Here is a 25460-nt window from a genome sequence, read left to right on the forward strand (position 1 = left end):
GTGACAGTTTTAACAAAAATATCAAAAAATACATGGTCTGCATAGTGCCGCAGTGGTTAGCACTGTTGCCTTGCACCAAGAAGGTCTTGGGTTCGACTCCCGGCCAGGGGTCATGGTGTTTGCATGTTTTCCTATGTATGCGTGGATTCTCTGTGGGTACTCCGGCTTCCTCCCACAGTCCAAAAACATGACTGTTAGGTTAATTGGTCTCTCTAACTTGCCCTTGTGTTAATCGGGGTGTGCATGGTTGTTTATCCTATGTGTTTTTGTGTTGCCCTGTGATGGACTGGCGACATGTCTCTTGGCTGTAGACTGCTGAAGATAGGCACCAGCTCTCTCATGACCCTTTACAGAAGAAGCGAGTATAGAAAATGGATGGATGGATAAAAAATAAATTTTTGCAAAAGTTACCTACTGCAGCTTTAAGGCAAGGTTATCTTTTGAAACAATATTCCAAGTTTTCAACATTTCAATGAGCAAATTCATCTGAACATGCAAAGACAATATCACAACTGCAAACTCCCAAAAACATGGTTGTTCACCTAAAGTGACAGGTTGGGCATTATTGAGAAAAGCAACAGTGAGGCCCAGGGTAACTCTGGAGGAGTTGCAGGGATCCACACGCTCAGGATTACAGTTACTCGTACACTCGGCAAATCTAGCCATTAGAAATAAAGCCATTGCTGCAATGAAACCCATAGGAAGTCCAATTTGCACTTCGCCACAAACCATGTAGAGTATACAGCAAACAAGCTGTGGAAGTTGCACTGGACAGATGAGACCAAATAATTCTGGTTTTGGCCTGCAAACATAGCACTCTGAACACATTGGAACGTGGTGGTGTCAGTATCATACTGTGAAGATTTTCTTCAACAGGGAATCTAGTCATACCTAGTAGACAGATAGGTTTACAATGAGGATAGTACTAAAAAAAAACAACTTTTTACCGGCAGCAAACCTTCAGACTGGGCCAGAGGTTTACTTAACTGCAGGATAATGACCCTAAACATACAGCCAGGGCCTCAAAGGGATGGTTTAGATCAAAGCATACATATGTGTTCGCATGGCCCAGTCAATCCAACTGAAGTTAGATATTTACAGATGCTCCCAATTCAGTCTGACTGAACTTGAGTTGTTTTGGAAAGAGGAAAGGCCAAAGATTTCACATGTGTAAAGCTGTTAGAGACACACACTAATAGACTTGTAGCTGTCATTGCAGTAAACGTGTTTCTGAATATTGAATAGAAATACTCTCCTCTCTTTTCTGATTTTCATTTGTAGAACATTTCGAAAATCATGTATCCCTTTCCTTTTTCTGCTACACAACATACTACGGTGTACTAGTCTATCAGTAAAATACACTGAGGTCTGTGGTTTTAACATAAAATGATGTGGAAAAAGTTCAAAGGGTATGGATGCCTTTTGAGGGTCCCGTTCATTAGGAATGAGAGCTTTGCCAGTTGCAGGATATGTTTCTTCTTTTGTTATCAGAAGAAGATTCTCGTTGTCTTGACTGTATCTTCTGGCCCACAGCATAAGTTGGGGGTTGACCATTCAAATAGCTTCATCTGGTTGTCACAAGAAATCAGGGGTCTGAAACCTGCATCCCCACCCAGAGCTGCAAGTGGTTCTTTGAACCCTCCACTGTAGCTCTTAATAACCGTGGCCAAAAATTATGAAGAATTGAGCATATATATTTTTTAAATGTAGAGGTGAAAAAGAAATGCTAGCTTTAGCAGTTTTCCACACTAGTATTCTTAGGAAAAATCTTTGTAAAGTTTGATGATTTTGTTTTATTTAAAGTCTAAAAGAAAAATAATTCCTATAGTAGATATTGTAAAAAAGGCTATTGTGTTTTGAAGGGTCATGTATCTGGACCAAAGGCATGAATGGCTCTGGTTGAAAAGGATGCTGACCACTGAAATGAAGGTTCTGGGTGAAATGGAAGTCCCTGTGAAATAGTATATTAGTGTTAAATGATTGGGGCAACATCTCATGGGGTGAGTCTGGTATTTTTTAATCCAATTATCACATAAATAAAAAGTCTTAGTTTCTATTAAGTTCCATGGTTTAGAAAAGGGAAGGCAGATTGTACAGGATTCCTGTACCATGGTTTATCATCACGCTGTACCTTTGTCACAGAACCTTAGGTTTTTAAACTGCTTCCCTGCCACTTCTGCCCCCTGAACAACTTTAAACTACAATTATTTTGGATTGAAACAGGTTCATAGTATATGCAATGCATTACCCAAAATGAATTACCACTGGCAGGGCCCTCAATCACTTTGTATCTTTCAACACTAAGAGAAAAGAAGAGTAATCAAAACCTTTCAAGCTATTAGAGGGATGACTTTTACAATTGAATCATGGGGACCACAGGTGCGATAATAAGTCATCGAAACCTCCCCTCCAGTGTGTTTCTCCGTTCTATGTGTTCCCTACATATTTATCCATTTTAGGAGGCGCCACTTCACGGCGCCTACTTCAAATTTATGTTTTAATACCATTTGAGGAAGATGCCCCCCCCTCCTGTCTCCAATTCTTGGAAATGCATACTGGGTGGAAAATTAAGGTGCATCTCGAAGGAAAACATAATAGAATCGATGAACGTGGTGCACTTAAAACTACTGATGTTCTGATGCTATTTAACGTTCTGGTGCATTAACGTTTCAAGTCATTACAACAGTCAGGCGAGGTGATTTGATCACGGCAGGTTTTTAACTGGAAGAATTACAGAAGTTTTCTGCCTCGGATTCTCAAGTTATTAGATACAAATGATCACCTCTGCATTAAGTATAGATTTTCTTCCATTGCGCACTTAAGAATGGAAGTTTGTCTTTAAGAGGGTAATAGCAAATTAAGCTCCATACTCCATTTGTCCGGCACTCCTGATGGGCTAATTTTATAACTGCTGATTTGGTCATTCCCCACATTTAGCAGGAAAGTGGTCAGGTGGTCTTTTTCCTCACTGCTGGCTGCGAGGGAAGTGGGGGTGTAAATGCAACTATCAGATGGAATCCATTTAAGCTTTTTTTTCCTTCTTTTTAGCTGTGGTGGATTTATAATGAACCTTTTTCTTAAGGATGGTCTAGACTCTTGTTTAGACTGTTAACAGCATCAGTTTCCTTTAGGGTTACTCACATTATGTGATTATGAGGAAATAAATCAGATTTGTTTCTTTCCAGGTTGCAACTGCTGTAAAATTTCTGCACAACCCGAAAGTACGCGAGAGCCCCCTGGCCACCAGAAAAGCCTTCTTAAGGAAAAAAGGTCAGAGACATTTGTTTTATGTTTGCTAGATGAAGTTTACCAAATCTATTCAGTGTTTGTGTTTCTTTGCAGATCTTTAGTTAAGGAATCAGTGTTTTGTTTATTTCCCTCTGGGTAGGCTGGTCCACAGAGGTCAGAGACTGTGGCCGCAGCTTTTTGATCAGAGGGCTGGGGGGGTGGCGGGGTGTTTTGTTCTAAAAGGGTCGATTTAGCTTCATAGAACAGGATTCGGGCCCTGTGAATAAATGACACGCCAGTCAGGATGCTCCTTTGGGTTCAGGAAAATTAATATTGACAAACTCCCTCTGAGTTTTCAATGGAATTATCAATATTGCCTCCTAGCATTTTAACCCTTTTACTTAATTTAATGGTTATTGTAATTTTGAGCTACTGCACAGTAAGGGTTTCTGACTGGGGATGTTCGAAATATTTACTGACATCTAACTTTTTTCTGTTCTAATTTATTCAGATACTTCACCTTGTACAATACGGTTTGTGCAATGAAAAAGCAAAAAGTTTATTACGCTGAACTCATTAAACTCAACTCAATATAAGGCAGCAGTTGATTTGTGGCTCCGTGGTTGAGCAGTGATGATACAGATAAGGGAGTGTGTGTGCCTTTACGACAGCTTAACTCTTTGTAATGAATGTTTTTTATTGTAACTGGTCGTGAGACAGTTCAGTACTTAAGGGACTGTGTCAGTACAGTGCTGAGGGACTCTGCTTGCAGCACTAAAGTAGCCAAACAGTAAGGAGTGAGCCTAAGAGCTCTGTAACTTGGGAAGGTAACCTGAAACCAAATCCATGTTGGCCTGCTGCTACTACACACCTCTCATATGACTATAATGATTGTTAATATCTTTTTACATTTCTTCATCTTTTAGTCTCATTATTGACAGACAGTTCCCAATCTGCTGATGTTTTCCCAAAGCCCAATCACCGCCAGATGATGTCATGTTGTGACTCATTTTCTTCCTATTTTCAGCTTTGTTGTGATATTTGTGAAGCCCCACCATCCAAAACGGTTTGCTTTTACTGCACTTTACATCCATGAAATATGTATGACCCTTTAATGCAGATTTATTTTGGTAAACCTCTTTCCACTGTAGGTCTAAGCAAGAAGTCTTGATTTGCATGAAGACATTGATCATGGGGAGAAAGCATACTTATGAGAAATGAATCACTAAGCACAAAGTATGTTTGAGTAGCTTTTTGCAGTACTCATAGCTCTGGACTTTTATTGCAGAGTTACTTAGCAGTGAACGTGGAGATATTGTAAGCATTATTATACTTATGCTTGTTATTGTATCATGCTGCTGTGGGCTTTTAGTTTTGGGATTAGAGCGGTTTCTTGTGTATGCTGGAAATGGTGGCAGGATTAAGAAACTGTAAGTTACACTTTGAATCCTGCAATTACTCTATGTTGCTTTCGACGGTAGTACATTTGTGGTTTTAGAAGTAGCTTTATATCATAAAGGGTTTTCTCAGTTTCTCAGTATTAGTTTCCTCACTTGATTCTGGTTATGTGATAAACGATTTGCCATCACAAAACATGCACCTATCTAGTTTTTTAGGTTCCGATCCGAACCGGACATTTGAAGTGCAGTGTCTGCTGATAACAGATATTGTTCAATCCAGAACCGTTTTACCTAAACATGTAAGATTGTTTTTGGTCATGTGTTATACAAGCTAATGTGATTAATTAAAGATGCCGATCAGGTAGGCCTTGACCTGCCGGTACAGATTTTGGCCAATTCCATTTTCTTTTTAAGAGCTCCAATGTAAGAACAGCAATCTAAATGTTGTTTTCTAGACTTCCTGCTGTTAGTGGACATTTATGATTCATATTAGGAGCAGAAGCCATGTCACGGTGTATGAGAGAGAGAACATTTGCCTTAAAATAGGATTTTACTATCTTTTTAGGGAATCGTTTTTTGCATAATTTACACTGTATGTATTCTCTACAGAATACATACAGTGCCAACATTTCCAAATCCAGCATGTTTTATGAGAGAGAGGTTTAAAGCGCAAAAGAATAAAACAGAACCTTTGTGGAGCTTTTCTCAGCCTTCCTGTTTTCTGCTATAAGTCTCACTCTCTTACAGCTTGAATGAACAGCAGATATGTTGTAGAAAATAGTTTTATTTTAAATGCTTCCTACATGTCTGCCTTTCCCCTGACTTTGTTTTAAACACCTGGGAATGGCTAACGTTGAGTTTTTTTTCCCTCCTCAGTACCATAATCCATACCAAGAATGTTGCTGTTGGCACGACCTGATGTGTGGTCCCTTTAATGTTCAAAATGATCTAGATGTTTGAGCTTCCGACCGGCCGAACCCCATGTCAGGGCTGATCAAGCTGAAAATCGTCTTAATTCCACTCACCAGTCAGTTTCTCAGTGTTTCTCCAGAAAAAAGCACACAGGCACTACCAGCTATACTGCAGCAATTTCACCCATATCTTCAGGTGCATCCTATATATATATTTCCAAAATCGATAATTATAAAAGAACAATCAGAATGATCCTTTCATGCTTATACTCAGTCTTGTGAATAAAGTTAGTTTGGAGGACCACAATAGACTTGAATATGACAGTAGTTTAAAAAAGCTGCTGGACTCATTAGCTTTTTGTCAAGACAAAAACAAATAAATGGTTTAAAATGTCGCTGCATCTGGCAGCATTTAAAAAACAAAAATCACTGTTATTTAGCCAACCTTTTTGCTGTGAATTCTAATTAATTATTCAAGATCAGAGGTAGCGCTACACACATGGAAGAGATTGAGAAGAGTGACAAAAACAGCTCAGTAAATGAGGAGTTTGCTATTTTAGAGAAGTAATGTCAAGAACCAATGATGGTGACATTTTAAAAAAAAAACTGTTAATAACTTTTATTAGCAGTTTACACCCTTATCCCAGTTAGCAATTTTAGTTGTAGCTGCAGTCTTTTGTAGAAATCATCTAATAAACCACCACCACTTTCAAATACTACAGGTCCTTCTCAAAATATTAGCATATTGTGATAAAGTTAATTATTTTCCATAATGTCATGATGAAAATTTAACATTCATATATTTTAGATTCATTGCACACTAACTGAAATATTTCAGGTCTTTTATTGTCTTAATACGGATGATTTTGGCATACAGCTCATGAAAACCCAAAATTCCTATCTCACAAAATTAGCATATCATTAAAAGGGTCTCTAAACGAGCTATGAACCTAATCATCTGAATCAACGAGTTAACTCTAAACACCTGCAAAAGATTCCTGAGGCCTTTAAAACTCCCAGCCTGGTTCATCACTGGTCCAAAGTACTTTTTTCGGATGAAAGCAAATTCTGCATGTCATTCGGAAATCAAGGTGCCAGAGTCTGGAGGAAGACTGGGGAGAAGGAAATGCCAAAATGCCAGAAGTCCAGTGTCAAGTACCCACAGTCAGTGATGGTCTGGGGTGCCGTGTCAGCTGCTGGTGTTGGTCCACTGTGTTTTATCAAGGGCAGGGTCAATGCAGCAAGCTATCAAGAGATTTTGGAGCAGTTCATGCTTCCATCTGCTGAAAAGCTTTATGGAGATGAAGATTTCATTTTTCAGCACGACCTGGCACCTGCTCACAGTGCCAAAACCACTGGTAAATGGTTTACTGACCATGGTATCACTGTGCTCAATTGGCCTGCCAACTCTCCTGACCTGAACCCCATAGAGAATCTGTGGGATATTGTGAAGAGAACGTTGAGAGACTCAAGACCCAACACTCTGGATGAGCTAAAGGCCGCTATCGAAGCATCCTGGGCCTCCATAAGACCTCAGCAGTGCCACAGGCTGATTGCCTCCATGCCACGCCGCATTGAAGCAGTCATTTTTGCAAAAGGATTCCCGACCAAGTATTGAGTGCATAACTGTACATGATTATTTGAAGGTTGACGTTTTTTGTATTAAAAACATTTTTCTTTTATTGGTCGGATGAAATATGCTAATTTTGTGAGATAGGAATTTTGGGTTTTCATGAGCTGTATGCCAAAATCATCCGTATTAAGACAATAAAAGACCTGAAATATTTCAGTTAGTGTGCAATGAATCTAAAATATATGAATGTTAAATTTTCATCATGACATTATGGAAAATAATTAACTTTATCACAATATGCTAATATTTTGAGAAGGACCTGTATATGCTCAGTATGGCAGGTAGAGGTGGACACCCTAAATAAATAAAATAAAGCATTTTTCTGGAATCTAGTTATCTTGCCATTGCTGCTAAGCCACTCCTCTATGGAGTTCTGAGTGTTGCTGCGGGGCATTTTGTCCTCAGTTAGTATTACTGTAAAATTTCAGCATAACTTTTTCCACTCTAAGCACATAAAACATTCCTATTGTGCTGCTTTTTCTCTCCTGCCTGTAAAATATCTCTAAAAAAGCTCCTACAACAACGCCTACTGGGAGGTTAAAGTTTAACTCTGTATGTTAGTTCAGTCTTTAAGTTATCAAGCAAATCCGGCTAAAATGTCGACTGGTGTATACTAAACCTTTTTTCTGTACAGTTTATAAGATTCTTGTGTTTATTTCAACATTCTAGAGTTGAGCAATGTTTTTATCTGTAAGCCTAACGCTGCATAGTAAAATCAGTAATAATGTGACTAGCAGCAACACCGGACCATGGAAGTCTGGATTGGTGGCCTCGATGTCCGATCCATGGAGGACACCAGTATCAGGGCGGATTCAGATATTGGATGGGATCAGGCCTACCTCTATTTACTGGTGATCAAAATTGACTTAGAAATAAACATAGCTGTATAAAATATATTTGTTCACCATAACTACTGACTCCTTGCTTCTTGTCTTTAACTTGAGCTACAATGGGCTTTTGCAGACAGCAACAGGCTAATCCTCTTCCTGCGTCTTCCCCTAGTATGTGTTGTCTTCTCAACCTTTTGACACCAAAACTCAATCATTTTCCTCATTCCACAGTCACCACAGAAAATGTGTCACTCTTAATTTCTAATACAGTTTAATGCCATATTTATGTAAATACGTCTTGATTTTACTCCATATTAACAGCCAGAAATGTCAAAGCACACATAAAATGAAACAATACCATCTCCCTGTAGAGTGGAATTTAAATTGGATTTCTCTTGCTGCCAGCGCTTATGCCGGACAGCTGATGAAGGGGAAAATAGGGCCCACTTTGATTGCATGTTGCAGAATCTTTACACAATAATCTCAGGCGTGCATAATGTTTCCCAGCGTATTTGGTGTCCTGATCTGCATGGAAGGATGCATCTCTGGTTACATCTCTCTTTTTCTAAAGTGATCATAATAGTGTGGTTTATTTCAATATTCATTGAAAAATATAATTTTCCCTTTTCCTTTCTCCTGTCAATTTCAGAGTATGAATTGGTCATTATGCAGTCCAATATTTCTAGCCGCCCTTCTTAAGTCCTCGAAGTTGAATAAACTGGCTGAAATGTTGAAAGTTTGTCGCTTTGATGTAGTGAAAATCAAGATGGATTTTGTTCTGTAACAGAAGAGTGCAAATGAATTGCATTTTACACCGTCAACAACAATCTTGAAGCAATTTTGCTCCTCACTAAGCTCCGTTAAATTTTCTCCTGTTTGAGTGAAATATAATGCGCAACAGGTTAATCTCGGAAATTGTGCCGTCTGTGTCTTCGGCAGTTAACAGTTGTAACAACTAGAAGAGCATCGAGCCCCATTTTGGTGCCACCATTTAGCCCAGACAATTAGCAGTTTCACACATAATTACCACAAAAATCCAATTCTCGGGACAAAGTCAAGAGCATTTTCCAGCTTTCAGCATGTCACTTTGACCGTGGCCCCTAAACTGACATCACTCAGCAGCTCCTTGATTACTAGGCTGGATGTAGTTAGAGCAGAGAAGCACAAACTTTTCATAACAAGCCATAAATATCATATTTTCATATGTTTTTTTGTGTTTTTCTTTCATATGGGGACAAAATACAATCGGGATTATTTTGGTCAATATAAAAATCAGGATTATTTACTTATTGAGTTTAGAGAAATGAATTGCAATCAAAGCCATAAACAGGAAAAAAATTTTAGCATGTAAAATGTCACACAGACCCTTCTGTATCAGTGTGATGTAAATATTGCTTTTACTTATTTTGTTTGTTTTTTTTTGCTTTCCTGGTTGTGTGTTGAATAAATGATACTAATGGATTTCCCCCTGAGAATTATGCCGGTGGTCCAGGGTCAAGGGGAGCACAGGTGGGTTTTTTGTCTATTGCTATACCAGTTATGAAGGTAAGGGTAAGGTTCATCATCCCAGATATTAATAGGATGCTGTTTGTAAGTGGGGTTATGGGACTCACCTCTCGGACAAAAATGACAATGACCAAGGCCTGTGTGGAAGGTAAAGGGATTGATGTGGTTATAAATTACTCCACGGCGCCACCTAGCCGAGGCCTTGCCCACTTTGTCATCAGTACAAGGCAGTAAAGCAGGGAAATGAGAGCAGAGTCGTCTTTTTAATACATAAATGAATACTCTATGAGAGTGGTCATTATTTAGGGCATGCCATTTTCAAGCGGTTCTACAGAACCAAATGACATGTATGATTCCCTCGTCACGGCAACGTGAGAAACTGGTTGAAGTTTTCCTTAACAACCCACTGACCTCCATCTATTTATGACCCCATCTGCCATACATTTTTTTTAAATATGATATTCAAAATGTAAGTAATTCTCACTCAAGGGCAAATTCATGCTCCAACACTTGGAGGGCAGCAACAAAGGCATTCACCTTTTACTACACAAAATATTTTAGTAAGCAACTTTTATAATTGGCTGTCCGAGCTGGGTCCTGACCCATAAAGTCTAGAAGTGCCAAAATCGGAGAAATAGATTTAATGTTAGAGCCTTGCCGCCTCTTTGCCCTTAAAAGATGCCCAGGGAATGCGAGCCTCGGAAAATAGAGCTGTAAATAACCTGACGAGCAATGGGTTTTCCTTTAAATAAATACCGATCAGGTTTATGTTGAAAGACAATAGAAAACGTTGCCCAGATATGCAGTTTACAGTATTTATAGCTGTAATATCAAGGTGCCAGCACCGTAATTTCATGCCCCAATGAGAATGGCAAGGTCAAAGCAAATGCTTTGGCAGAGCATCTGCTAATACGGTGACTCATAAACAGGGACTATGTGTATCAGGTGCAGCAAATAATACAGTATAATGAAATACAGAATAGCTTTCCATTATTGTTCTTTTTTTATGTTGTCGTCATTAGGTATAATTTATGTCTTAAAAATTCATCTCCCCACAGGTCGTTCTGAAATGGGGGTCCAGGGGTCATTCCACAGGTTTTGGAACCCATAATAAATCCCCATTTCCTTTTTTGTCTTCTCCTTTTATATGTAAAACTCACTTTCACCTTGTTCCTTTTTCTTCTGGATCTAAGGCTTATTTTATTTGTTGTGGTCTTCCTCTCAGCAAATAGGCAGATCAGAGCTTACAGCCAATTTAGCGATCTGTAGTTTAACTTGAAAACAGGAATTTCCATGTTTTAGATTTTATACTTTATAAATTGCTACACGAACATCAAAGACGGCAACAGCTATTAAAATGTACATATATTAATCTCTGTGGCAGCACAAGTGCAGTTTAAATAAAAAAGATCTAACATTTCAAGGAGAAACTGCTTTTGTTTTCCGTTATTTCTTCCTTTTATTTGGAGTAAACTGAGACCGCTGCAAGTTTCACTCAATAGTCTGTCACCATGCAGTCTGCTGTGGTTAGATGAATCAGGAGTCCAGGGACACATTATTGCTTATTTGACTGTGCAGTCTCACTACACAAACTCAGCACATGGCTCGCACCACTTCCTGGCACTAAAGACCTGCCGTAAATGGCAGGCTTGCCAAGATTTTCATTCAGTTATCCAACAGTTTTCATGATCAGTCCTGTTTGAATTTAAAAAGGTGACTGGAGAGATCGTTTTTTGACGTAAGCTGCTCAGTAGATTTGTGAGGCATGTTGATTTTGTGCATTTTTGTTTGTTGATACACAGAGAAGCTAAAATGGGATTCCTGATTAAAGTTTTAACACGCTATTCAGACTAACCTGACACTTAGGACAATTATTATTCATTATCAGATATTCTTGTTGGAGAAGTTGATTTGTAAATCATGACTAATTTATTCCTTATTATTAAACTGAATAATAAAGCTTTTGCTTTAGGATTTAAAAGTCAAAGCTACATTAAGAAATGTCTTTGAGGAAAATAATTACAGTTTTGCAATGAAGGATGTCCTAATTGCAATTTAATTATGTCCAACACAGGAATAAACATGTTCTGGTATCAATCCCCGGTCCGATTGTTCCTTACTATCAGTGCCATGTATGTGTTTGAAAGCATGCCCCAGATGCTACAGTTTCCGTTTTTCTTGACATAACGGGTATTTTGTCCCAACAGGTCATTCTGCATGAGTGTTGTTGTTTCTAAAGATATATTTAACTTCATGACTCTATACTCCTTATCTAATTCATGTCTCCTGCAGAAGATGTTTTCATGCAGAGCAGTTAGCTAAAGTGCTATGCTAATACTTTCACATTTGCTCTCTGTTGTAGTATGGGTCGGTGGATTCTTTGGGCGGGGGACTGGGTGTCGGGGCTGGGGATCAGGGTTTGGGCAGTTCCTGGGGGACTGTGTGTATTGGTCCCTGTTTTCGGTTGGTTCTCAATGCTCAGTGCCTGTCCTTAGCCTTGGGCTCGGTGGGTGTGCCTGTTTCTCCCTCCTTTGTTGGAACTCGGCAAATGAGGGTGGCTATTGAGGTCAGCCGGGTAGCTGGCTCCCTTGGAGAGCAAAAGGCTCTCCCAGGGGGCAACTAAGGAGTGCCTCCGTAAGAAGCATCTCAAGGTCCTGGAGTGGCCTATGCCTGTCTCCAGACCTAAACCCAATCAAAACTCTTTGAAGGGAGCTGAAAGTCTGTATTGCCCAGTGACAGCCTGAAACCTGAAGGATCTGGAGAAGATCTATATGGAGAAGTGGTCCAAACCCCTGCTGCAGTGTGCGCAAACCTCGTCAAAAACTACAGGAAACGTCTGATATCTGTAATTGCACACAAAGGTTTCTGTACCAAAGGTTAAATTTTGTTTTTCTGATGTATCAAATACTTATGTCATGCAATAAAATGCTAATTAATTACTTAGAAATCGTTCTATGTGATTTTCTTGATTTTTGTTTTAGATTCCGTCACTCACAGTTGAAGAGTACCTATGATAAAGATTAAAGACTATTACATACTTTGCAAGTGAGAAAACCTGCAAAATCGGCAGTGTATCAAATACTTGTTCTCCCTATTGCAGCACAGGGAGACAGTAAAGTACAGCAAGTCTCTGTCGGTAATCATTCTTGCTTAAAAATCTCAAAATCTTACATGGGGATTTTAGTCCATAAAGAACAATGGACTTCATCTGGCTGTTCTACTAAGCTATCACTTACCTTTCACTCTCATCTCTGTCATCTTTTTCCCCTGGACTCTCATCCTCTAACAGATTTCCCTCAATTGTTCTGTGATGAATCCTCTCAACCTCTGTTATAGAACTGTAGTTAAAAAATGTGACACAAACACAAGCACTATATGTGACATTCACTATAGAGAACATTCATATTATAAATTTGTTTTTCAATGTAAACAAGTAAGGTTAGCCCTTTTTTAAAAAAACTTTAAAAAAACAGTTATTTGTGTTGGTACTGGAAAAGTTTGAAAATTAGCCTTGAAAGTGTTTGAATGTTATTGTGGGAAAAGTGTTCGAACCCTGACAATAGTACGAACCTTTTTGGAAATTCTGAGACACTTTTTAAGCCAAATAAAGAAGAATTTAAGATATAATATAAACTACTCATTTTGCCACTGATTTTCTATTGTACTTATTATGAGGCAAATATGATTCAGTATCTAAGAACCAGATATAGTTTTTGCTGTTTTTCTCTTGCTATCCTTTTAATTGTTTCATTATAAATGGGTTAATGTTGTTTTTAATATAGTTTTATCATAAGTTGTGTAATTATTTCCCTTTTGTTTAGACCAAGATACTCATTAAATGATGAGACCCACAGTAATGGCAGCATATGGTAGCTGAAATAAAATCCTTTCTTGCCACAAAAGGAAATGTTCATATTAGATTTTTTTTCTCCTCCCCTCTGATTCTCCATCTGGGAACCCTTTGCAATTTAATCATCACTAAAATCATTAAAAATATCTGAAGATTAAATTATATTGGCATTTGCAAAATTATGTAATACATTTACATTACAATGAAGAAATTAAAATAATGCATTTTCGCTGTCTGGGGTGTATGAAATCTCCACATGGGAAATATAACTGAAGAAGTGGACAGACTTATTTTCTTTGCCTTTGGTGGCAGTTAATAGGCTAGCAGAGGTTCAGATTTCATTGTGTGAACCTTTCTGCACTTCCTTTGATAGATGTCCCTGAAAGTCTCAGTGGTATTTCTGAATTATAAAATGAAAATACATTTTTGAGAAGCAGGCTGGTCAAATTGAATGAGATTTGAAATACTCTCTGAATTGTACTTAAAAGATTTGTTGGAAGCTTGGGAAGTATATAAAGTAAGGTTATTATAGCAAAGGAGCCATTTGGTTTTTCACCCTAATGTGCAGTCGTTGAGCATGGTTCGAATGTCTTTAAGGGTTGTGTGTTCATTTCAGGACTCACTGATGAAGAAGTAGACTTGGCCATCCAGCGTTCTGGCAGCACAGAGGAAGTCCTACCTTTGAGCCACGTGGGGCTCCCACATCCACCTTATGCGACTCAGCTAACTCCTGCACCACCCAGTGAGTACATCCTGTAGGTCATTTTCTTCCCTTTGCCACCTGTGCATAATATGGATTTTGCAAAAGTCTTGAGTCATCTGCCATTTTTTTTAATATATATACATATTTTGCTCCAAATAGTTGTATCTGGGTATTTGTTTAAAAATTGCCTCTGGCCAGCATTTCAACAAACGTCTTGCAACAAAAATGATGGAGCAGACATTGTCTGAAGGGGGCATTTTCTGTCATTTTGGCTTTGTTGTGCACATCTCCACTTGTGCACACGATTTGACAGACAGACATTTGTATTTTGAAAGACGCAAGGTGATTTCCAAAGAGGTATTGGCTAATCACTTGGCATAAAGTAGATTTTCAACTGACTAATGGTGTACATTCAATTTTTCTATCTGTTAATTTAGTTTGTCTGCTAAAGACCTGCTGAGCCTGCAAGAAATTCTTTCCCCCTTCACTTTTCTAAAAAGTCATGCTACAGTACAAGGTATGAACAGAAAATGAGTCACTTTTTAAAATACATTCATATAGTCTGAATACCTGTTCCTCTGCACTAATGAGAAGGATATGAACTTTCCTCAGCTGGCAGACAAACCTCTCGAGCATGCAGCCAATACGAGCTGGGTGGTGGTCTTTAGTAAATCATTGGATGTTTAATGGCATTCAATACCTTCCTTGTTTAATCTGAAGAAGTTGTTGCATTGGACGCCGCAGGCTATCCGGAAAAGGAAGGCGGTGCAGAGGCAACAAAAGGAGACAAAGTATTCAGAACCAGTGGAGAAACCAGTGGAGAAAGAAAGCAAGAGATCATCAAGTTAGGAAGCATCTTCAGTGATCTGGCGGGGTAATATTTGATGCCCCCATATCAGCAGTGTTGCACTTAAACATGATCAGGATATCAGCAGAAATACTAAGGATATTGGTGTTAGAAAGTGCTGTGGCCTTTGTGAAGACGTTTAGGTACTTCAGAGCAAATATCAGCTGGATGGGCTCATTCATCTCAGTTGTAACAACCTCATCCTTGTTATCCACACTGCTGGTTTGGGACAGTACTGGGAGACAAACTGTACATCAAAAAATACAGTTTGCTTGTACTTTTTAAACATTTGACTGCCCTCTCAATCCAGGAGGACTATTGGGCAGGGTATGCAAAAATAAATGTACTCCATATGGTTTAGATTACTTTCACACTACACTTTTGACAGAGAACCAAACCTCATGGACAATACCACGCGGTTACGACAGCTGCTCTTTCCATGCTATCACAAGAAGCTGCCCAGCATGAGCAGCATAAAAGTATGGTTGGCTGTTTTAACATTTAACCAAAAACGCACCCATATCTAATTCTTCCCTGAAGAAGAATGCCATTCAGGATATCTGAACTGTTCATTTTAGCTGGAAAAAATTGGTTTATGTACTTTTTTCTTCAAAGATTGTCCCTGACTATTAAATGTTATAATTTCTTGCCATAAGCAAGTCAGTGAGCTATCTCCCTGTTGAAAGAGAAAGAGAGCAATATATTATGAGCTGCTGCTGTGGTTACACAGATACCGAGGCAGAATTTAAATGCATCTAAAAGTAAGGCCAACATTATGCATACCTCTATCAGATGTAGCTTTCAAGTAATCTTTACATTTAACATGTTAATGCAAATAATGTTAATGTTAATGCTTTGGAGTGGCCCAGCCTGAGTCCTGACGTAAATATGGTAGGGAATCTACGGAGGGAACTAAAGATTAGGGTGATGGCAAGGTCTTCCAACCCGAAAGTCTGGAACTCATCACCTAATATCAATTTGAAAAATACTAGTGGAAACATGGAAAAAGCTAGTGATTTCTGTAATGCCAATAAAGATTTTCCATTGTATTTTTGGGAAGGGTATAAGTAATTTGTGACATCCCGTTTAAAAAAAATAAAATTACATTGTTATAGTTTGAGAGATGCCTGTCTGATTTCCCATCAGAAACAAACTTCCCAATTGCAGGAAAATCGTTTTAAAGCCAATCTGCCAGGGGTATGAATAATTACTATTAATGTCCATAAATCATAAGTACAGGGAACGCCACTCTCTCTCTTTAGTTCATTGCATTCCGCCCTGTAAACAAACTGCATCCGGGTGAACAGAGACCCATGTTTTTAGGCAGACTAGAACTCAGATTACTTTTCACTCCCAGCCAGGTGAATTCAAAGAAACTAATCTGTTTAAATTAGACCAAACTGTGCTGTCGTCCTGTAAAATTCCTGACTCGTTGAAATCTGACTCTAACAAACGAATGAGTGGTTAGAAGTTCTTGCTCATCTCAATAAAAACAACTTGTGGTTGTCCCAGTCTCATAGTTTGTTAGTTTTGTCTTCTGTAGGTTTACTGTTGGAGATTCTAGATTTATCGTGTCTCAAAAAAATCAGCTTTAGTATATATAATAAAGTCACCACCGATTTGCCTTAATTTTAGATCCAGACAAAGAGAACATAACAGCCCACATATGAAGCTTATGACGTCTGATGCCGTTCCATTTCTGGCGGGGTCCCACCCTGGCAAGACCCCACACCACTACCTGTATCTTTATTACCTCAGGAGGTTGTGAATCCTCTGTCCACTGATTTACCAATGTGGAATGAAGTCCGTGTAATGCTTAACCCATATGACAATGATTCCAGATGTATTCCACCCTCATTTATTACCACACTGTCCTTGACTCCCCAGCATCTCATGTTTTGTAATGAAAGTGATGTTGATGGGATGGCCATGTAGTTAGGGAGACTCGCAGCACTCCGTCCATAGTAGGGGGGTTTTATATCAAAACGGCTATAAGGGAGCTGCATAATGAGGTGAGAGCTGGTCGTCTTGTATGGGGGGGGGTCATGCTGAAAAGAAGGGGCTACCTGCCTCTGATGTCCTTCTTATGGGGACGGTGCACAGGGACCCGCATTCATCTCTGTCGCAGTAATGGATACTCTGATCTCTATTTCCACACGGTAGAAGGACAGGAAGGCCTCCACTGAACCCAATAAATTTGAGAGGAGATTGGAAAAACGGGGGATGGAGTCCACAGTTCCACAGCTTAAGTGACCAAATAAAAAGAGGAAGATGGCATTGTGCAGATGGGAAAGAAAAAGGGGAAAGACAAAGGAAGAATGAAAAGCCCTAAAGTTGAGGGTGGTAAGAACAATGGGTGGGCCCCGGTGATGCATTCAGGCATCATCAGGGTCAACCACCCCTCCCAAGGACTTCCAGGCCTTTCAAATGCCTGGTTTTCTGGGATAGCTGACAGTCTAACCCAGCTTTAATGTTGATGAAGACCCAAATTTATACGGTTATCATATGGATGTTGGAGAATGATTCAAACATTTTTGATGGGAAAGGTTAGAGGTTCACTAAGTGCTGCAGTAGCAGCAGTGAAACATGCCCTTGAGAAAGGAAGATAAAACGACATTCACCCTGGAAATATACCATACATTTCGCTCTGAGTGGGCCTCCCTTTTTATTTGCATGTAAAATCACAAGTGCCAAGGCAAAGATCAATGTAGTTTACTCCAAGCCAGTAAACATGCACCACATAACCCATTAGGTGAAATCAGACTTGTAATAGAATATCTATGGTGTGCTTTAAGCAGGTTCGCCTTAAATAATTTGTATTCATTTTAGCCTCGCTGGAGTAAATAAAAGAAAAACTCACATGCTGCCTCCAGACATGTTGTATAGTGACATTTTCAGTTGAATGCCTCTCTAAAGTGGGGAATTTCCACCTTGACAGGCAGTTGGCCTACCCAGATGACAGTTTGCACAATGACACACTTTCACATCATCTGTCACTCAGCAAGACACTCAACTTCAAAATGTATTGAAGCACACTTTCTTTGATGTTTCTGTTCATCTTAGGTGCTTTCTGTGCAAATACTATGTTTATAATGAAAAGCCACATTTTCAATATTTCATTCTAATTACCACAGTTTGGAACGTACCAAATATACCATCTAATAATCCTGCAAATCTTGTTTTCCAGTACATGGTGACAATGTATTTTTCAGTCACCCTAGAGTCCTTGCAAAGTAGCAAAAAAAAAAAAAAGAAAAGGTTAAATTGTTTATAAAAAATTACAAATGCAATCTAATACGTGTCTTTCAACTCAGTACTTTGTTGAACCGCTTTTTGCTGCAATTTTAGTTGCAGGTTCTTCTGGGGTATGTCTCTGTCAGTTTTACATGTCTAGGTATTTAAATTTCTGCCCACCCTCCTTTGCAAATAGCTCAGGTTAAATCAGACAGTAGAGAAAGTATCGGTGAATAGCATCTTTAATGTCTTCCCATAGATTATCTTTGGATTTCAGCCTGAACTTTGACTGGACCATTCTAACACATGATTGTGCTTTGATCCAAACCATCCTATGGTAGCTCTGGCTGTACATTTACGGTTGCTGTCCTACTGGGAGGTAAATTTCTGCCCCAGACCTAAGTCTTTTCCAGTCTCTAACAGACCTTCTTCTAGGATTTCCCTGCATCAATCATCTCTGACCAGATTCCCTGTTCCTGCAGAATGAAGGCATGCCCACAGCATGATACTGCCACCACTGTGTTTCACTGCGAGGATGTATTTTCAGGGTGATGTGGCCCAAGAAGTTCCATGTTGGTCTCATCTAACTAGGGCACCTTCTTCCACATAATTGCTGTCTCTCTTGCATGGCTTGTGGTAAACTGCATACGGTCCTTCTTTTCTCTTCCTTCTTACAACTCTTCCATAGAGGCCAAATCTGTGGAGTATACAACTAATCCATGTCTTGTTGACAGATTCTCCCACTTGAGCTCTGGATCTCTGCAGCTCTTCCAGAGACTATTGACTGTTTGCCTGATTAATGCTCTCCTTTTCCTAAGTCAAATGGACTACCATGTCGGGGTAGTTTTGCAGTTGAGCCATACTCGTTTTATTTTGAGATGGTGCGTGATTGGGAGATTGTTTTATAACCTACTCCTCCACATCTTCATCCCTGACCTGTCTTCTGTGATCCTTGGACTTCATGATGCTGTTTGTTCACTAATGATCTCTAGCGAACCTCTGAGGCCTTCATAGAACATCTCTATTTATACTGGGATTAAACTACACACACGTGGACTCTGTTTACTTGTCACATTTTCAGATATTTGTAAGAAAATTAGAAAACCATTGTTCATTCAAGTAGGCAAGTTTTTGGTTGTAATGTGACAAAATGCAAAACTTAAATTTCTTACCATGTAAAAATATTTATTCCCTGGTTGTTTCTGTGAAATATGAATGTGTTATTAGAATTGCTCTCTCCATATCTTTGGGATAATTCAGTTTTTAGTCTATAAAGTGTTTGATCCCTTTTTTCTGTCCTTTTCCAGCAGGCTACAGATGGAGAGACTATGGCGCGCTCACCATCATTATGGTTGGCATCGCATTTGGCTTTCATCAGCTTTACAAGGTAAGTCCCACCACAGCATGATGATCGTTTCCTCCCTGAATTTCATATCGCAGTAAATGCTTGAGAAACACATTTGCAGACTGTACTCTGTATGTTTCTCCTCTCCTTCATGTTGCATTGAAATGTGTTTGCATCGGTCTCTGACAAACTGTGGCGCTGAATTGAAGGCGCCACTGCAGCATGTAGCATCATTCTGGTCTTGGTTTTGAAGTAACCATGCTTTACGTCAGTCCATGATCTCATTCTAACCTCCTGTTTTTTTCTCTCGATATTTTATTGCATAGATAATTTTCCTTTGAAAGGTAAATTTGCCAGCACAGCATAGAACTTACTTTTTGGACATATTACAGACCAAAATAACCCCCCTGTTTTTTGGGGGCTGGGGGGCTTGAACATGAGCTCATAAGGTTCCTTGTCCACAGAGACACTAATCCCACAGTGCTTGTTGGTTGTACTCTAAATGACATGTGGAAACCATTACTCTAGTTAGCTCCTGTCCTCTAAAGAGGGCAGGAGCTCTAGCAGTAGTTTTTGCAGCGTATTGCAGAGAGAAGCAGAGGACATAAGATGCAAATACAGCAGAGTTTTCTTTAGATACCTTTTACTGTCATTTATTCTCCCAGCAGTGTTTCATAAGGCTGCATGAGCACATTCCTGGTCTTCCGTCTCATCAGACAAAAACACACACAGTACCAGCCTACAGTTTCCTACATAGAGAAATGTTTTCCTTGTTTGGTAGGTGGGAATCCCTGGTGGGATGGCACAGGTTGCTGTCATGTCACTGAAGTGTAGCGCCAGTCGCACCATATGTCCATGATTCTGCCCAGGCTTTATTTATGTTATGGTCTGCCTTGTAAACACCACACTCACAGCAACCCACTCATTAATTACCACGTGTTGACAGCTATTTAATCTTTTTCTCTAAAAAGTGTTTATTGCTCTCACCGGTGTGGCATCTTGCCTCCTGAGCTGGAGAGAAAACCCGGCAGAGAGTATGAAACTGGCAGTTATATGTTGTTGTATGTTATGTATGTTGTTACATGTTGTCACATGTTGCCGTGTTACAATCACAAACCTCATTGTATTTTGTAGGGGTTTTATCTGATAGACCAACACAAAGTAGTGCATAATTGACAAGCGGAGAAAAAAAATCCACCCATGGTTTTCAAAACGTTTTGCAACCTAAAATCTGAATATGTTATCGCATTTGCATTAGCTCCATTCACCCTAATGCTCCTTAGAAGCCACCTACTTCCTAAATGGTCTGTGTGTAATTTAATCTCAGTATAAATCCAGCTGTTCTGTGAAGGCCTCAGAGGCCTGTTAAGAACATTAGTGAACAAACGGCATCATGAAGACCAAGGAACACTGAAAACATGTTGGGTGGGAAAATTAAAATCAAGGTTAGGGTAGAAAACAACATCCTAAACTTTGATCGTTGTTTAGTTTATTATCTGAAAATATCGAGAGTATGAAAAACATCAGCCTAAAGTGACAGGCCAGGCAATAGAAACTTTAATCAAAGCAGCTAAGAGGACCAACGTAGCTTTGGAGAAGATGCAGAGATTCACACCTCTGCTGCATAAATTATTTGCCAAGACCGGTATTACTTAGGCTCTCAAACTGGCCTTTATACAACACTGGCAAAAAGAAAGCAATCATTGAAAGAAAGCCATGAGAATTAGTGGTTGCAGTTTGCCACAACCCCTGCATGTTGTGTTTTTTTGGTCTGTTTGTCACTTTTTTCAGTGTTCATAAATGTGTTGTCTGGTTTTACTCTCACTTTAATGAGACATACAATAAAACATACTCATACACCATTTGTTGTCATTTTCTTATTTCGTCCTTTGCTTAACAAATTACTTACATGACTAATCATCTACTAAGGCTTCTGATTGATTCTCTCACTTACTAATGGTTGGAACAATAAATGTATGTTACCACCTTCATTAACAATGTTTAACAGCTCCTCTGACTCTTTGCTGTTCAAGTACACACAAAGTTACATTGCACTTTTGACAGCCAGTCTCGTGTCCAATCAGCAAAGCCTTCTTTGACCTAGCATATGGAGGTGGCCTTGTCTTTTTCCTCATCTTTCTTCTGCTTTCTACCAGAGAGAAGTGTAATCTTGTGCCATGCTTTTAATTGCAGAAATACATCCTTCCCCTCATTATGGGGAGCCGAGAGGACAAGAAGCATCTGCAGAGGATGGAAAGCAACATTGCAGCAATGAGTGGCACGCTGACACAGACAGGTGAAGATTAATATCTTCATCACTTTCTCCCTCCTTAACATTTTCCCTCATTTATCTGTCGCCAAAATCGTGGGGCCCCGCACGTTTTTAACAAATGACGCTGCTGTCATTTCGCTTTAATTTGAAATTGCTTGTTTACTGTCAGGCTCGGGCTCAATTAATTACGTTTCGCTGAAAAGCTCTTAACCTCGGAATATTAATGAGGAGTTGGGAAATGACAACTTTTCTCAACCCCCACCCACCCATCCAAAACCTCCATTGCCGTCATTGTCAGCCGCCCTGTCCCCCGTAGGTGAGCTGAAAGTTCATTTTAATTTTGTGTGTGTGTGCACGTTTTTTTTCTGGGATTTGTGTGTGGTATTTGGGCTCAGCATTGGCCCCAGTGTGACTAAGTGCGCGGTGACAGGTGCGGCTCCTATGTTGGACAGGTGAAGAAACTCAACCTGGCTGTCAGACAGGGGGAGAGAGAGAGAGGGATGAGGGGAGAGAGCTGCTTTTCCAGCTCTTTGTCAGTATAATTAAAAATCCAGGGAGGCGTAAATGAGAGATGCACTCTGAGAAACTTAGGTCTTGTTAGCAGTAGTGTTCAACTGAAGTGTGTTTTCACCTGATTCGTACCAGTCCCTGTAAAACTGTTTCAGGCAGATGATGGTGTTTTTGTGTTTTAATTGTCATGCCAATATCACGTTTCATTTATGCAAACCCTTTCAAGATAGTCAAAGCATGCTTAAGTTCAGTGCTGTGAGAGCACTAAAATGGCCTTGTTAATCTGTTGTGAGCGAAAAACGTTTGCTTAATGTTTAAAACAGTTTACTGACAGAATAAATTGGGAATGCCTCGTCGCACAAACTGAAACTTTGTCAAAACTTGGTTTTTCAGCATCACGTTGAAGCTCAAAGGTTGCAAAGGAGATTTTGAAAATACAGACAAATGACATATTTTCACCGCATTTACACAAATATGCTTATGATGTGATTGCTTTTATTTAAAACATAAAACAGCAACTGTTTCTGCTCCAAAAATAACTTAAATTATTGAATGATTTAGTTACAATAGTGTTATCTATAACATTTACCTATAGACATTTTAATTTTGATGCATAGACATAAGCAAAAGCATGGAATAAACACCTGTTAAATCTAGCAGTACTCATCTAGTGGTTATTTTGCTGAATAATCAACCTTTTTTTGTTGGTCTGAACTTTGTAAAGTAAAAGAAGTATAACAAGCTACAGTATCCAGTTACAGTCAGATCTGCAAGTTTAAAAATCATTAATGTTTTTTTTTTTTTTTTGAGGGGGTGCAGAAAGATCTCCAAACAGCCAAAGTTTTCTTTTTTTGATAAAGTATGGATCCCTCTTTCAGCCAGCAGAGCAGCAGTGTGCAGTAGGAACGGGGGAAGAGGCAGCCTTGCACTACTTGGTGCTCAATGCAGCCATACAAAAAACTCTGGTGTCTCCCACGCTTTTTCTGGTGTCTTATTAAGGAACGCTAGACTGTAGGGACAGTATGACAGACACTTTTGTGGAGTCTGGTGAGTCTGATCCAACACATTAAGGGCTGAAAGGAAGATTAGATCAACCAAGCCAATTTTCTAATTGGGATCAATATAATTGACATGATCTTAGTAGTCTATTTCTTAAATGATGAGATTAGAGAAAAGAATGTAATGTCACGTGTCATAGACTAGTAACTTGTCTAGGGTGTACTTTGCCTCTCACCCACTGACTTCTAGAAATGGGTACCAACCCTGCAGCGTCTTTGCAAGTATCAGCTTGATTGTGTGCACAAACAAAGGATTTGACTTCAGTTTCATGCACTCACAGACATTAGGTATAAACATATTACGTTTAGAGGAATTAAAATAAAGGATAAACGTAAATAAATGTACTTAACGAACCCATGTATGCATTTAACTTGGAGAAGTCAGGACTCTCAGAATATTGAAGCTTTCTGGTTTTTCTTGGTGTCAGTTTGTTGTCCAAGATTTATAACCAGTTGGGAGAGCTGAAGCATCAAGATACTTTAGCTGAGATGCATTGCATTGCCAATGTTTCCAACCTCAGCTGAGTTCTTTATTGTTAGCATCCAAGGGGCTAGACCTTCTTGTAATCTAACAATAATTTGCTACATGTATTTCACCGTATAGTGTTTCCACGGACTTCTTTAGGTTTAGGTATGAGTCCTGTGAGGTTAGAGGTGGTGGATAGCAGACTGGTGAGGAGAATCTGCCTGCATGAGGAAAGCACACGGTGGTCACAGAAGGCTAACAGATTAATTTCGGGGGAACTGAATTTCACACAACACCCGCATCCAAAGATACCCTCTTTTCTCCAACTACGACCACATGCACATTCTCCTCCTCCTTCTTCTTTTCTTCATATTTATTTCAAGGACTGAGTGCTTCGTTGTGTGTTTGTTGTGGCTGTTTCTTGCAGCACAGATGGATGGCGTACACTAAACATGTTGCCTATGCCATACATTGTAATTGATTTAGTAGTAAACGGTTATCGTACAATGAACACAGATCGAACTTGACGTCGTACCAAAGTCTGTTAAATCCACATCGCATAGTGTGTCATGGAATAGTCTTATAAGATTGATTAAGTCGCACAGTGTAAGAAGACCATAAGAGAAGTATTGTCTTTCAGTTATTCGTTCACTGTATGTCAAGTCTTCAGTAATGAATGTGTTGGTGCCAAATTACAATATTATATCTGTTAAACTGTTGTGTTTTTTTCCCACTTTAGAACAAATTGTGTCCCTTGACAGGCCTTATGTTGCACAGGTTAACTCATTAAGTTTTTGTAGCCTTTTTAATGTATGAATGACCCATAACCAACATGGTCTAATGACAAATAAACTAGTAATTTAAGTCAGTAATAATATCTTAGATGAATATTAAAAAGCAATCTCATTTATATATCTAAACTGCCAGTCCTAGGTATATGTACCCTTGTGTGTGAAAAACTTCCAGGAGATCTTTTTTTAGACATCCTGTGGTGGACATTCCCTTTAACTTCAAAAGAAAACAAATTTAGAATTTGCGTTTCCAGCTCATGTAAAAAAAAAAAAAAAATACCCACAGTTGAAAATATGGCTTTTCATTTTTTCGGTCACACCCATTCTATTGTTTCCTGGCTTCGCTAGAAGGATGGAGGGGCAGGAATTGTGTGAGATGGCGTGCAAGGTGTGTCACCCTGAATCTGATTAACAAATACAGGCTGTTTTATGGTCATTTTGTCCCAACTATGCAAACACATTTCCCTTGGCTATTTCACTGCCTATTCTTGCTGCCACTTATCACTTTTTGGAGATTTGCCCACGTGCAACGCCCTGCTCAGTTTGTCAGCGAGGACAGGATTACAGGAAAAGAGTGCTCTCATGTTTTGTCAGAGAGAAACTGAGACTCCAATGAAAGGAAGAAAAAATAGCATTGGTCTTTTCTTCAGCCAGCGTGTAGAACTAATTTGCTATGACTGCAGTAGCCAAGCTGCTATCGTAGTTAATGACTGTTGTAGTTAACAGTTGGGGAGAGGGGTTGCAATTACACTGAGAGTTTTCTCCCCCCTGCTTCCCCTTTGTATTCCTCTCCCTCTTGCTTTCTCTCTCATCGCTGCACTGAGTAATAGCAACGGACTGCCTCGCTGCTGCCAATTGCTTGAACCCCCCTTTTGT

The 25460-nt window shown here is 39.3% G+C and overlaps 1 protein-coding gene across 2 annotated transcripts in view; it reads left to right on the forward strand.

Moving 5' to 3' along the window:
• The window catches only part of pex14 (peroxisomal biogenesis factor 14), a 75332-nt gene that overhangs the window by 26167 nt on the left and 23705 nt on the right, over positions 1-25460 (forward strand). Inside the window, exons 3-6 of one of the 2 annotated variants that reach the window (XM_047378327.1) lie at positions 3186-3270; positions 13975-14100; positions 19450-19529; positions 21681-21783. In XM_047378327.1, coding sequence (XP_047234283.1) covers positions 3186-3270; positions 13975-14100; positions 19450-19529; positions 21681-21783 — 394 coding nt within the window. The remainder of the gene's footprint in view (positions 1-3185; positions 3271-13974; positions 14101-19449; positions 19530-21680; positions 21784-25460) is intronic. The other variant, XM_047378335.1, reaches the window with a different exon arrangement.

This window comes from Girardinichthys multiradiatus, chromosome 1 (assembly GCF_021462225.1).
Source record: "Girardinichthys multiradiatus isolate DD_20200921_A chromosome 1, DD_fGirMul_XY1, whole genome shotgun sequence".
Classification (NCBI taxonomy): Eukaryota; Metazoa; Chordata; class Actinopteri; order Cyprinodontiformes; family Goodeidae; genus Girardinichthys; species Girardinichthys multiradiatus.